The 14,702-nt window shown below is 41.8% G+C and overlaps 1 protein-coding gene across 1 annotated transcript; it reads right to left on the bottom strand.

Moving 5' to 3' along the window:
* Positions 1–13,354: 13,354 nt before the first annotated feature.
* On the bottom strand, positions 13,355–14,687 carry LOC107822535 (NAC domain-containing protein 53-like). Its single transcript, XM_016649091.2, has one exon. It carries the CDS (start codon positions 14,573–14,575, stop codon positions 13,577–13,579), a length of 999 nt encoding a protein of 332 aa, XP_016504577.2. The 5' UTR covers positions 14,576–14,687; the 3' UTR covers positions 13,355–13,576.
* Between the last annotated feature and the right edge of the window lie 15 nt (positions 14,688–14,702).

The raw sequence follows: 14,702 nt of genomic DNA on the forward strand, positions 1-14,702 counted from the left end.
TCTGCCCTCTCTCATGTGCAAGAACCATCTCGATCCTCCTCGCGACATTAGCAGCCGCCTGAAAGGAAATCTCACTTCCGGTTTCCTTGGCCATCTGAAGCCTGATAGGGTGAGCAAGTCCCTCAATAAACCTCCTCACTCTCTCTCCCTCGGTAGGAAGTAAAAGAAGAGCATGACGGGTTAGATTCACAAAACGAGACTCATAATGAGTAACAGTCATACTGCCCTGCTGCAGATGCTCAAATTGCCTGCGGTAATTTTCTCTCAGTGTGATAGGAAGGAACTTCTCCAAAAATAGCTGCGAGAACTGCTCCCAGGTAAGTGCAGGCGATCCAACTGGTCTGTTCAATGTATAATCTCTCCACCACCTCTTGGCGGAACCCGTCATTTGAAATACAGCAAAATCGACCCAATTGGTCTCAACTACACCCATGTTCCGCAACACCTCATGGCAGTAGTCAAGATAATCCTGGGGGTCCTCAGAAGGTGTACCACTGAAGTGAACTGGAAAGGGCTTGGTAAAATTATCCAGTCTCAATAAGGCCTCAAAAGACATGGCAGGACTATCACCGTTCTGTGCCGCAACAACTGGCTGAACTACCCCAACTGGCGGGGCTGCTGGAGCCTGATTGTGGGGAGCCATCTATTCCGGAGCTGGAGTAGTAGGAGTTTGTGCTCCTTCCCCAATATGTGAAACGGCTGGTGCAACTGAAAACGTACCATTCTGGGCCACACCCTCCATTAGGCTCACCAAACGGACTAGAGCGTCCTAAAGTACTGGAGTAGCTAAGAATCCTTTCGGGATCTGAACTGGTCTAACTGGTATAGTGTGAACTGGAACCTCCTCCTGAAGATCCACCTGAGGTTCTACAATAGGTGTTGCTGCTCGAGCTCTAGACTGAGCTCTACCTCCGCCTCGGCCTCGACCTCTAGCACGACCTCGGCCTCAACCTCTACCCCTGACCATAGTTTCCACCGGGGGCTCTGGTCTCTGTCAGTCGGTAGATGTATTACGTGTCTTCGCCATCTGCGAGCGAATAAGAATAGAATGGTTCAATCATCGATGATAGAATAAAATCGCACGATAGAATAAGAAAGAAGGGATATTGTTCCTAAACTTCATAACCTCTGAGAGATAAGTACATACGTCTCCGTACCGATCCTTCAGACTTTACTAAACTTGCTCGTGACTCGTGAGACCTACGTAACCTAGTGCTCTGATACCAACTATCACGGCCCAAAATTTCCCACCTTCGGGACCGTGATGGCGCCTAACATTTCACTTGCTAGGCAAGCCAACGTTAGAATATAATTAGCCATTTAAAACAAAATTTTAAATTAATTAATAACAAAAAAACAAATACGGAAATAATGTTTGAAATAAAGTGAGTATTCCATAATAATCGTGATATCTAAATACCATCCCAGAACTGGAGTCACAAGTACACGAGCTTCTAGAATAATATAAATAAAGGTCTGAATAAAATTCTCCATATGCAGGTTTGGGCAAAGATGCGGTTTTGAGGCCCTTGTCCAATGAGGAAGAAACTTTGGCCTTTGTCCCAAAGCCGGTGAAGGAAAATAAAAGGAAAAGAGCCTATATTCCCGAAGATCCAAAATCCAAGAAGAGGACGGATTGTAAGCCGAACAAGAATACCATTCCTTTGACCATGGAATCAGTTTTGCATTTAAGGGATGAAGATGACGAAGAAGAAGAAGAAGAAGAAGAAGAAGAAGAAGAAGAAGAAGAAGAAGAAGAAGAAGAAGAAGAAGAAGAAGAAAACGATGGGTCCGCGCTGGCGGCCCGAACGAAGAGAACCACCGATGCCCCATCGACAGCTGGATCGATGATGCTTCATGAGACTCTGCCTCGAACTGAGGATATACCGGAGAAAGATTCAGGCGGAATCCCTAAATTATCGGAGATCGAAAATGCATCCCATCGGAGCCAACAGATGGGGGATATGTCTGAAGGGGCCCCTCTTGAATCCCTTCGAACCGAAGAGAATGCTCCAAGTGATTCATTTGGGGCAGCAACAATCGAAGATTCGCCCACCTTTCCTGCTTTTTCTGCAGGGGTAATTCGGGAAGCCCAAGCTTTGGGGGCCCTCGATCTAGACATGCCTCATAATGGGGAGGATCCCTTTCGTGACATGTTTACCGGTATCGAGGACGTTGCCGGTACTAGTGATGAATCAGATCTTTTTCACGGGGTGCAGCAGGCTTTGAATCATGTAAGCCTTAAAATTATTTTGTCGGTACTACCTTTATGTTTACTTTTCATTTCTCATTTCTTTGCAGGCAGCGACAGTTCATCGAGAAACATGTTCTCGGTCCCAAAACGAGCTGCGTCGATATGAGGCCGACCTTCAACGGGTTACTGATGAGAGGAACTCCCTAAAACTTCTCTTAGGGCAAAGGGAAGAGGAAATAAAAGACCTTTGAGCTGAGTTGGCCAAGGCTTACCGAGATCAGATCGATCTGTTTGAGCAGGTAATGATACTTTTAAAAGCCTATGGGCTTGATACCGGAACGATGGCTAATTTTTTGGTCTCACAGTTGCAGCAAAAAAATGAGATGACCGGGAAGCTTCGTGAGGAGGTCGACGTGATAAAAGCGGAGTCTTTGCAGTGGAAAAAAGGTATGGACCGCTTTGCTGCAGAGAAAGAAACTGCTCGAGCCCAGTTATCATCGGCCGAAACCCAACTTCATAGAATGAAGGAAAAAGGCCTGGTTCAAGCAAGAAGAATAGAGGAGCTCGAGGCTCGGTTGGCCTCTGTACTTGCCAAGGCCGAATCTGATGCCGAAAAGGCAAAGGCCGATGCGGATGCACTCGTGGCCGTCTATCGGGCCGATGCTGAAGCTGCCCAGGTCCAACCAAGAGAGGCAGCCGAGACCGCCGATACTCGAGCACATTGGATCGCTGAACTTGCTAAGTGTCGATCTCGGAGGGAAACCCTCAAGGAGATCCATGCTCGTGGTTTCGACTTCGCTGAAGAGATAAAAAGGGCCAAAGAACTCGAAGCCGATGCTGAAGCCTTGGTTTCCCATGATGACAATGATGATAACGATGGGAGTAAGAGCGGATCCGAGAACGGGGGGAGCCCGATAGAGAAGAGACCGCTCCTAGAGATGACCAGGAAGCTTAGTCCTTAATTTTTACGTTGTAATCAATCATGTAAACAATTTTGTATATAGGAATATCCCCTTTTTTACCGACTTGCTTTTGTTTTGTTTCCAGTCTTGTGTAGACTTTATTCACGCCTTATGAATGTTTTCACAAGGATTTAAACAACTTAATAAAATTTGGACTTCATAGCCTCTATAATCGAGCGAGCGCTTATTCAAACTTGAAGTGATGTAGCCTTTAGGCTTATTAGTTGAGTCAATGATTCGAGCCCGAAGAAATATAGCCCGTAGGCATAATGGTCGAGTGAGTGCTTGCTTGAACTCGAAATAAAAGTAGCCTGTAGGCTTAGTAGTCGAGTGAATGATTCAAACTCGAAGCAATGTAGCCCGTAAGGCGTAATGGTCGAGCGAGTGCTTGCTCGAACTCGAAATAAAAGTAGCCCGTAGGCTTAGTCATCGAGTGAATGATTCGAACTCAAAGTAATGTAGCCCGTAGGAGTAATGGTCGAGTGAGTGTTTGCTCGAACTCGAAATAAAAGTAGTTTGTAGGCTAAGTAGTCGAGTGAATGATTCGAGCTCGAAGTAATGTAGCCCGTAGGCATAATGGTTGAGTGAGTGTTTGCTCGAACTCAAAATAAAAGTAGCCCGTAGGCTTAGTAGTCGAGTGAATGATTTGAACTCGAAGTAATGTAGCCCGTAGGCGTAATGGTCGAGTGAGTGTTTGCTCGAACTCGAAATAAAAGTAGCCCGTAGGCTTAGTAGTCGAGTGAATGATTCGAACTCGAAGTAATGTAGCCCGTATGTGTAATGGTCGAGTGAGTGTTTTCTCGAACTCGAAATAAAAGTAGCACGTAGGCTTAATGGTCGAGTGAATGATTCGAACTCAAAGTAATGTAGCCCGTAGGCGTAATGGTCGAGTGAGTGCTTGCTCGAACTCGAAATAAAAGTAGCCCATAGGCTTAGTCGTCGAGTGAATGATTCGAACTCGAAGTAATGTAGCCCGTAGGCGTGACGGTCGAGTGAGTGCTTGCTCGAACTCGAAATAAAAGTAGCCTGTAGGCTTAGTAGTCGAGTTTATCTTAATTCTGTTTGCGTAATAAATCTCCAAATAGAGGAATTTTTCTTGGATATAAGATGTCAGTAAAGAGGAGAACTTTCTTTGCAAGTCATTATACATGTGTTCATGTTTCTCGTCCGGGTTCGGGTCAACTACATGAGCATAGTTCGTTTTGCCCATTTGGCTCTTACAACTTTTCTTATTGGAACCCCGTTGTTGCGAAATTACTTTCTTGCATCAGAACTTGATATATTTGAGGGCTAATGCCTCCCCAGTATTCGAGGTCGATTGTAAAGAGGCCTCGGATACTGTTGTAAGTGTAGTACGATCATTGGTTGCCTCATTAAAAACCTTGCCGAAAAACCCATTTGGGATAAAACCGGTCTAAGGGAAAAAGAGTACAACGCATGCTTTCAAATCTAAGGCTTCGTATTGAAGGATCCATCTTAGCTCCTGATCGGACTTCTGCAGGGGTTAGTTTTGAAATGTAAATGAATATGGTAGGGTCGTACCTTAGCAGTAGTATCATTTTAGATGTGACACATTCCAATTGCTTGATAGTTGTTTGCCGTTTATAATGCCGAGCTTGTATGACCCCTTTCCGACATTCTCGAGAACCTAATATAGTCCTTCCCAGTTCGGTCCTAGTTTTCTTTCATTCGGATTTCGGGTATTGAGGGTGACTTTCCTTAGCACTAAGTCCCCGGGCTTAAAATGGCGGAGCTTGGTTCTTCGATTATAGTATCTTTCGATCTGTTGCTTTTGGGCGGCCAATTGGATGAGAGCAACTTCTCATTTTTCGTCCGATAATTCGAGGCTAGTGTTCATAGCCTAGTTATTTGATTCTTCTGTTGTATATCAAAATCTGGCACTGGGTTCGCTGACTTCGACTGGTATCAAGGCTTCGGACCCATATACTAAGGAGAACAGGGTTGCCCCCGTACTAGATTTTGACATTGTTCGATATGCCCAAAGGACTTCAGGTAGGATTTCTCTCCACTTTCCTTTAGCGTAGTTCAGCCTCTTCTTTAGGTTTTGAATGATAGTTTTGTTCGTTGATTCGGCCTGTCCGTTCCCACTGGGGTGATACGGTGTTGATAATATCCTTCTTATTTTGTAATCTTTGAAGAATTTCATCACTTCTTTGCCAACAAATTATTTCCCATTGTCACATACTATTTCGGCGGGTATCCCGAATCGACATACGATATGATCCCAAATAAAGTCTATAACTTCTCTCTCTCTCTCTCTTACTTTCTCGAATGCCTGTGCTTCAACCCATTTACAGAAATAGTCAGTCATAAATAAAATAAATTTAGCTTTACCTGTGGTCAATGGCAGAGGGCCCACGATATCCATTCCCCATTTCATGAATGGCCATGGGGATAGTTCTGAGTGAAGTTGCTCTCCGGGTTGATGGATCATTGCTGCAAACCTTTGACATTTGTCACACTTTCGAACAAATTCCTTCGCATCTTTGCCCATATCGATCCAATAATACCCTGCCCTGATTATTGTTCGGACTAATGGATAGGCACCGGAGTGATTCCCACAAGTGCCCTTGTGCACCTCATGTAGGATGTAATCGGTATCTCCTGGACCCAAGCATACTGCCAATGGTCTATCAAATGTCCTTCGGTATAGCGTTCCATCTGAAGCCAACGTGAATCAAGCAGCTTTAGTCCGTAGGGCCCTTGAATCTTTACGGTCCGATGAGAACTTTCCGTTCTTTAAGTATTCAATATACTTATTTCTCCAATCCCAAGTTAAGCTCGTAAAATTTATCTCGGCGTGACCTTCTTCGATCACAGATCTCGAGAGTTGAACGACAGTCCCCGAGCTCAAGTCACCTTCCTCGACCGATGATCCCAAATTCGCAAGTGCATCAGCCTCACTGTTTTGCTCTCGTGGAACATGCTGTAAAGTCCATTCTTTGAAATGGTGCAAAGTGACATGTAGTTTGTCCAAATACCTTTGCATTCTATCTTCTCGAACTTTGAAGGTTTTGTTTACTTGACTTACCACCAGTAAAGAGTCACATTTGGCTTCAATGACTTCTGCTCCCAAGTTTTTAGCTAGCTCGAGACCTGTAATTATGGCCTCATACTCGGCTTCGTTGTTAGTCAACCTGGTAGTTTTAATAGATTGCCTAATAGTGTTACCCGTGCGTGACTTTAAAACTATGCCTAGCCCGGACCCCTTCACGTTCGAAGCCCCGTCCGTAAAAAGGGTCCATACCCTGATGACGTACCCGATTTCAACAGGAGTTCTTTTTCGACTTCGGGTACGAGGGTTGGCGTGAAATCGGCCCCGAAGTCTGCTAAAATTTGATACTTGATGGTCGTACGAGATTGATATTCGATATCGTACCCACTGAGTTCGACGGCCCATTTGGCCAATCGGCCTGATAGTTCGGGCTTGTGCAAAATATTACGAAGCGGGTAAGTGGTTAATACGCATATGGGGTGACATTGAAAGTACGGTCTTAACTTTCTAGAGGCGCTTATCAGTGCAAGTGCCAATTTTTCTAGGTGCGGATATCTAGTTTATGCTTCTCCTAAGGTCTGACTTATATAATAAACAGAAAATTGCGTACCTTGCTCTTCCCAAACTAGGACACCGCTTACTGTGATTTCTGATACTGCCAAGTACAAGCAAAGTTTTTCGTCTATTTTTGGAGTGTGAAGAAGTGGTGGGCTCGATAGATATCGTTTTAGTTCCTCTAACGCCTATTGGCATTCCGGGGTCCAAGCAAAATCGTTCTTCTTTTTGAGTAGAGAGAAAAATTTGTGACTTCGATCTGATGATCTCGAAATAAATCGGCCTAAGGCTGCTATCCATCCCATTAGCCTTTGTACAACTTTCACGCTGTCCACGATGGTGATGTCTTTGATGTCCTTGATTTTATAGGGGTTAATGTCAATTCCCCGATTTGACACCATGAAGCCGAGGAACTTGCCCGAACTGATCCCGAAAGGACATTTTTCGGGGTTGAGCTTCATGTTATATTTCCTCAAAATCTCGAACGTTTCCTGTAAATGGGTCAAATGGTCCTCTGAGCGCAGGGACTTAACTAGCATGTCATCAATATAAACTTTCATTGATTTACCTATTTGTTCTTCGAATATTTTATTTACTAGGCGTTGGTAAGTAGCCCCTGCATTTCCCGAAGGGCATGACATTATAACAATATGTTCCATATTTGGTGACAAATAAAGTCTTTTCCTGGTCCTCCGGGTTCATCTGGATTTGATTATACCCGGAATAGGCATCGAGAAAAGTGAGAATCTCATAGCCGGCCATGGCATCGATCATGCGATCGATGTTGGGCAGCGAAAAAGAATCTTTGGGGCATGCTTCGTTCAAATCCTTATAATCTACACACACTCTAAGTTTGTTCCCCTTTTTTAGGAACTACAACTACATTGGCTAACCATTCGGGATATTTCACCTTCCGAATGGACCCTATCTTGAGAAGTTTGGTTACCTCGTCCTTTATGAATGCATGCTTTACCTCGGACTGGGGTATTCTCTTTTGCTTCACCGGTCTGAACCTAGGGTCCAAGCTTAGCCGATACGTCGTTATGTCAGGTGGGATCCTTGTTATATCTAAATGGAACAAGGCAAATCAATCAATGTTATCGATAAGAAATTGAATAAGTTTCTTCCTGAGTTCGGGGCTCAACCCCGTTCCCAGGTATACCTTCTTTTCGAGCCAGTGCTCGATTAGTGTGACTTTATCCAGTTCCTCAATCGTTGATTTGGTGGCGTCGGAGTCATCGTGAATCATGAAGGATCGAGGGATCCTCTGATCATCATCTTCTTCGATCTTCTGGTTATCTGGTTAGGTCAAAGCCGATGTCTGTGATTGCTATTTGGTATATCGTTCCCCTTCTGAGCCCGATCCCTTTACTGGCGAAGGCGAGGATATTGGTTTCGCTTCCTCGATGGCGAACATTTCTCTTGCGGCTGGTTGTTCTCCGTACACTATTTTGACTCCTTTCGATGTTGGGAATTTGAGGACCTGGTGTAGGGTCGAAGGTACAACTCTCATGTTGTGGATCCATGGCCTTCCGAAAAGGGCGTTATATCTCATGTCGCCTTCGATCACGTGGAACTTCATTTCCTGGATGGTTCCGGCCATGTTTATTGGTAGAATTATCTCACATTTTGTGGTTTCACATGCCATATTGAATCCATTTAGAACCAGGGTTGCGGGTACGATCTGGTCCTGCAGGCCAAGCTGTTCTACGACCTTCAATCTGATGATATTGGCCGAGCTACCTGGATCAATCAACACACGCTTAACTTTAATTTTATTCATGAGTACGGATATTACTAGTGCATCATTATGAGGTTGTATGACTCCTTCTGAATCTTCATCATTGAAGAACAAAGTTTCTATGGGTGTGTAATCTTGAGTTCGAGATCGTTTTTCTCTCACAATCGATGTTTTAGTGCGTTTAAGCACTGGTCCCTGAGGGGTATCGGCGCCGCTGATGATCATGTGAATGACATGCTGTGGTTCTTCTTATTTGTTTTCCTTGCCGAAATTCCTATTTTTAAAATGGTTCTTCGCCCTATCGCTAAAAAATTCTCGAAGGTGCCCTTTGTTGAATAACTGGGCTACGTCCTCTCTTAGTTGCCTGCAATCTTCCGTTCTGCAGCCATGGGTGCCATGATATTAGCACATTTGATTGGGATTTCTCTGGGGCAGGATCGGTCTACATGGGTCGAGGCCATTTAGTGTCTTTGATGCGTTCGATAGCCGAAACGATGTCGGATGCATCAATGCTGAAGTTATATTCCGATAACCGAGGTGCTTCCTTAGATCCGGCATGCCTATCGAACCTGCTTCTGTTCATCAGCCCCCGGGATCCTTGACCTCGATCACTTCTTTTGTTATTTTGCCTGAGGTTATGTCTTGATTCACTGACTCTGTGGCTTCCGTTGTACGATTGGTATCGATCCCCGATCGGACCTCGTACTCGATTAGTATCCCTTCGAACAGCGGGTTCAGACCCCAATTGATCATCTTCGACCCTAATTTTTTATTGGTACCGATTGTGCATGTCGGCCCACGTGATGGCTAGGTATTCGATCAGGTTATGCTTTAATTATTGTTAAGCCGTCGAACTTCATTCGTTCAAACCTTGAGTGAAAGCCTGAACAACCCAATCATCTGTGACTGGTGGCAAGTCCATTCGTTCCATTTGAAAACGAGATACGAACTCCCTCAACATCTCGTTATCCTTTTGTCTTACCTTGAAGAGGTCCGATTTCCTTGTTTTGACTTTTATGGCGCCAGCATGTGCTTTCACAAAAGAATCTGCTAACACGGCGAATGAGTCGATGGAATTTGGTGGTAGGTTGTGATACCAAATCATTGCCCCCTTCGAGAGGGTCTCTCCGAAATTTTTTTAACAACACAGATTCGATTTCATCGTCTTCTAAATCATTGCCCTTGATGGCACATGTGTAAGAAGTGACGTGCTCGTTGGGATCGGTCGTTCCGTTATATTTGGGAATTTTGGGCATACGGAATATTCTGGGGATTGGTTTCGGGGCTGCGCTCGAGGGAAAAAGTTTTTGCACAAATTTTTTCGAATCCAACCCTTTTATCATTGGTGGAGCACCCGGGATCTGATCGACCCTAGAGTTATAAGTTTTTACTTTTTTATCGTTGGCTTCGACTCGATTTGTGAGTTCCTCGAGCAATTTAGCAATTTCGGGAGCAGTCCCCGATTCTTGCTCATTTGACTTCACTATGGCTGACTCCGTTCTGTGGGTGATTTCTCGAGGTGGATTGGGCTCTGGCCTGCTTTGTAGCTGGGTTTGGCTCTGCAACTGAGCTATTGCTGCCTGTTGGGCTTGCAACATTTCGAAAATCATACGCAAGTTAACACCGTTTTCCTCGACGTTATGGGTATCTCGAGCTACAGACCGAGTGCCAACATGGATGCTATTCTCGGGTTCAGCATGTAGGTTCGCTTCAATGGCTACATGCGAATTGATATCTATTGGCACTCCGATTCGAACTCCAACGGCGTTTACAAGTGGTCTTTCAGTAATGGGTGTCAAGTTGTTGTTTTCGTCTTGAAGACTGGCCCCGTTGTCGATTGGTGAAGCCATTTGATTAATGATTAGTCGTAGCTAATCCGAAATTCAAGATATTTTTGGAAACAAGCGCAAAACACAATGGCGTATTTTTTCAGATTCGTATCAAATAAGCACTGTTATCCTTAGCCCCACGGTGAGCGCCATACTGTTTACCCGAAAAATGAATATAGTTGAATTTATTCGTAGTTATAAGGATATGTGATATAGCTTAATACAAATCGTAAGGATAAAAGAAAATATCAAATATGGACCGCAAAGAATGCAAAATAAACAAAGTTGTAAAGAAGACGATTTTTAGGACTAAGCAAGATGAATCAGTTTATGAGGCTTAAAAGAGTGACTCTTAAATATAAGAGGATATGGTGCTTGAACTACAATGTGAGCTCCAAAAAACTGCCCTTACAGAAATGATAACCCTCCCTTTATAGTAGAGGGATCTTACTTTAAATATAATTAAAAATACTCAGTGGGAGATCCATGATAAATTAGCTTTTTCACAATTCCTGCCAAGATTCTCTCCTCTAGTGGGATTGCAACGGCTTTTGTCTGTGAGCTCGATCTTGACTCGAGCTCTCGATCTTGGCTAAAGCTCGATTCTGACTGGGACCCTTAAATTGATTCGGGGTCAATGTTGGTCGGTCTCTGGATCATAAGCTTGATAGCTTTACTTTGCATCATAGTTCGATTTGGATTCGAGCTTAATAATGATATCGAACTCGACATTGGTCGGCCCCTCGGGTTCAAAGCTTATTTGTAACATCTTCGAAACCCATCTCGACGTCTCACTTCAATCGATTATCTTTCGAACTCGATCAGACGTACGAAGGCCGAAATCTATTTCGACCGTATACACTATGCTCAACGAAAATCAAAAGTACTCGCTTATGACAGCCGTATGGGATCAAAACTGCTAAGGAGTATATTTAAGGCCCGTTTTAATTAAACTTACCCCCAATTATAAGAATTATTTTTGTTATTTTCTCTCACATTTCAGGCGTATTTTTTTTATAAAAATACGCAAAAGTTATTTTTGTGATAAGTAGAGCAAAATAAAATAACTTTTAAGTAACAAAATAAAGAATTGTGACTTTTGTGTAATAAAAACAAAGTTAGAGATGGACGCTCGTGAAATTTAGTCATTTGTTATGAAATGCGAATGGAATTTATTGAAAAGGCGATCCATATTTTTAATGTTATTGACGTGTCCCACAAAACCAAGCAAATTGTACAATGGATAAACAGCATAGTCTCCGAATGCCCAATGTCAGTCCTCTCACAACTCACTTATATATACTACTACTAGTCAAAAGAAAATTTAATAAATTGCAAAAGAGAAGTGCATGGTTTGTGCTCATATATTTGATGAGACTTGAAAACTAGGTTTTCGTAGTTAGTACATCTATGTCTGAAAAAGATGAAACTCCCAGTTAGTCCATTTTCTAAAGGAGTCTTTTTTGCGCATCTAGAAACTTTTTTATCAGTAGAAATGTAGAATTATGTAAACAATCTTTAGGGTTGGGATCATATTCCAAATTATTGAATATCAAAATGAAATGGATTCAAATATTGTGAAATTGATATTGAGGATTCATATGCATGTTGTTATTATTGGTATTGGATTTGAAAACACAATTAAGTAAAAAGTGTATCAATTTAACGAAGCCCCTAAGATTCAATGAAAACTTCTAACAGGTGAAGTAATGAGACAATCCTCTATTCTATTTTCATTGATTTCCTATATATATTCAACTTAACTACAATATTGAGACACGAGAATATAGTAACGATTCATCTTAATTTGTTTTCATTTCTATTTTGTGTTAATTCTACCGAAACCAACTTGTTATCTTTTATTATTGCTCACTGAAGAGTCCAATTGAGTTCAAATCTTAACACATCTTCTGTTTCTTCTTCTAACTTCTTCGTATTCAATTGGACCTGCCAAATAATCATTTTCATCATCTGGTTCAACATCATCATATCCAACAGAGGAAGTTCCAACCAAAGATCCGCTTCCTCAGATGCATATGTGGTTGAATTAAATTTGATTATTGAGTAGTATGTAGTTTCATATCAGAGAAGCTTTGCTATATACTTCCAACTCACCTTCATAAAACAGCAACCTATTGTAAATTACTAGTACTAATTAGTACTGCTTGTACAGACCCAAAATGCATTCTGACTCATCATCCCCATCCAAATTCTCTTCGATCTCTCTCTCTCTCTCTCTCTCTCTCTCTCTCTCTCTCTCTCTCTCTCTCTCTCTATATATATATATATATATATATATATATATATATATATATATATATATATATATATATATATAAGCACCCCCTGCAGGTACATGACCATCAAATAGTTCTGAATTAAAATGTTTACATTAATAACTTTCCAAAAGAAATTCTATACATTTCTCTGTAGCAAAATCTGATATCCGAATCTTGTATTTGTATCTTCAAAGAGTAGTACATTGATAAATGCGAAAAACATAAAAACTATTTACATCAAATTTAACCTTACATATATTCATAATGTAATTTTCACGAAGAGGGTGTGCCCTTTCCCCATTCTAACTCGGCCCATGAGCTCAACCTACCAAAAGTTTCTCATACTCAAAACACTCAAGACATCTGGTTAGGATGACATCTATCCACAATGTTTGGTGGTGGATTTTCCACTTATACACATATATCATGATTCTTGACTATGAGAAAAGAAACACTCTTTCTGCAGCTAACTCCCTGAATCTTGCTGTTGTTTGTTATTCCACACTAGTAGGAGTATTGGTTACCACTATTCAGAAAAACTTGGGAAAAAATCTGACTTTAATGTAAGGCAGAGCATTAACAAGTAGTAACAGTAACACCAACTAATTAATTAAGAGCTAGGGCATACTTAATTACAATTAATACTAGCTAGTACTACTTCCAAAAATGAGCTACCACATAATCTCGAAAACTAAACACTCCAACTAGGCAGCTTCAACAGGGAATCGACGCAAAAATATAATAAGCGAAAAACAGGAACGCCCAAAATTTTGGCAGAACTTTCAGTAGTATTAATTTTTAGGAGTACTACATAAACTATCAACGGCCATCTTTAATATGTTCGACCATATATCCCTAGCTAGTAAAAAGTATTACATAAACATAAGAAAAATTCAAAATATATTGATAAATCATAGTATTGTAGTACAGGTTTGTAACTTTATCTAAGAGCTAGCTTGGGATTAAACTACATATATTATCTAGCAAATATATCCTTTAACTAACAGAAATTGATAGTATCGAGATCGACATCTTCCGGGGAAGCCCACAAAGTAGCATGTTGATGGTCTTCGACTTGGTATTCCATATTCTCTTGATCATCCTTTGCTATAATATCATTCGACATTATTATTCCATTGTCTTCAGCTTGAACATCTTCTGATTGCATAACGGAATCAATATATTCTTCAAGTAAATGGACTTGGCCTTCATCTCCCTGATCTACGCAATATTGAACATTCTCATCATCCACGCCATTAACAATATCCTCTGGGGAGCCCAACAAACCAAGTACATGGTCTCTAACTTGATCTCCCTCTACGTATTGGATAATATTATTCTTTTGATCATCCTTTGCTATAGTACCACTCGATCTTATTCCATTGTCTTCAACTTGAACATCTTCTTGCAGCACGGACTTGATAAATTCTTCAATTTCTCTCATCTTCTCATCATTAACTACCTCCTCAATATTGTTTCCATTTTTCTTGTCACCAGGTTTGCCTTTCTTCTTGATCTTACAAATTACGAAACCTTTGTTCTTAGTCTCCCTAGCAACGAGATAACGATCAAACAAAGAGTACTCAGTCATCAACCACTCGCCATTCACGTTGTTTGACGATTTATTAGCGGGGATGTACTTCAAACTTTTCACGTAGCCCATGAGTCTCCCTTTATCATCAAACACATCTCGACCTTTGTTTTGAAGCTTCCAAGTGCCCTTCCCAACAGTTCTTGAAACTCTTTTCCACGTAGGTTTCTCTTTCTTTTGCGGAGTTATGAAGTAACGAGTGTTGTTGTTGTTGTTGTTTCCCCTATCATAAGCTTCGAAAATCTGCCATGGCTCCTTGTCGGCGTAGAGATCCGCCACTTGCATGAGTTCATTCTGAAAGGGAAGTGGCTCGTCTCTCACAAACCCTACTAGATACTTGAGCACTTCCCTGCCCGTCGGATGAAAGCGATGACCCATCGAACGATGAGAAGAAGAGTTTTCTGCCATTGTGCTGCTGATCAAATATTGACGGATCGGACGATGGATATGATATGAAACAGAAAAAGAAAGAAACTGAGAGAGAACGGAAGCAAAATAGCTGAAAACTTTAGTTGTTATGTGATGAAGAACTATA

The sequence above is a fragment of the Nicotiana tabacum genome, chromosome 19, assembly GCF_000715075.1.
Source record: "Nicotiana tabacum cultivar K326 chromosome 19, ASM71507v2, whole genome shotgun sequence".
NCBI classification, from domain to species: domain Eukaryota; kingdom Viridiplantae; phylum Streptophyta; class Magnoliopsida; order Solanales; family Solanaceae; genus Nicotiana; species Nicotiana tabacum.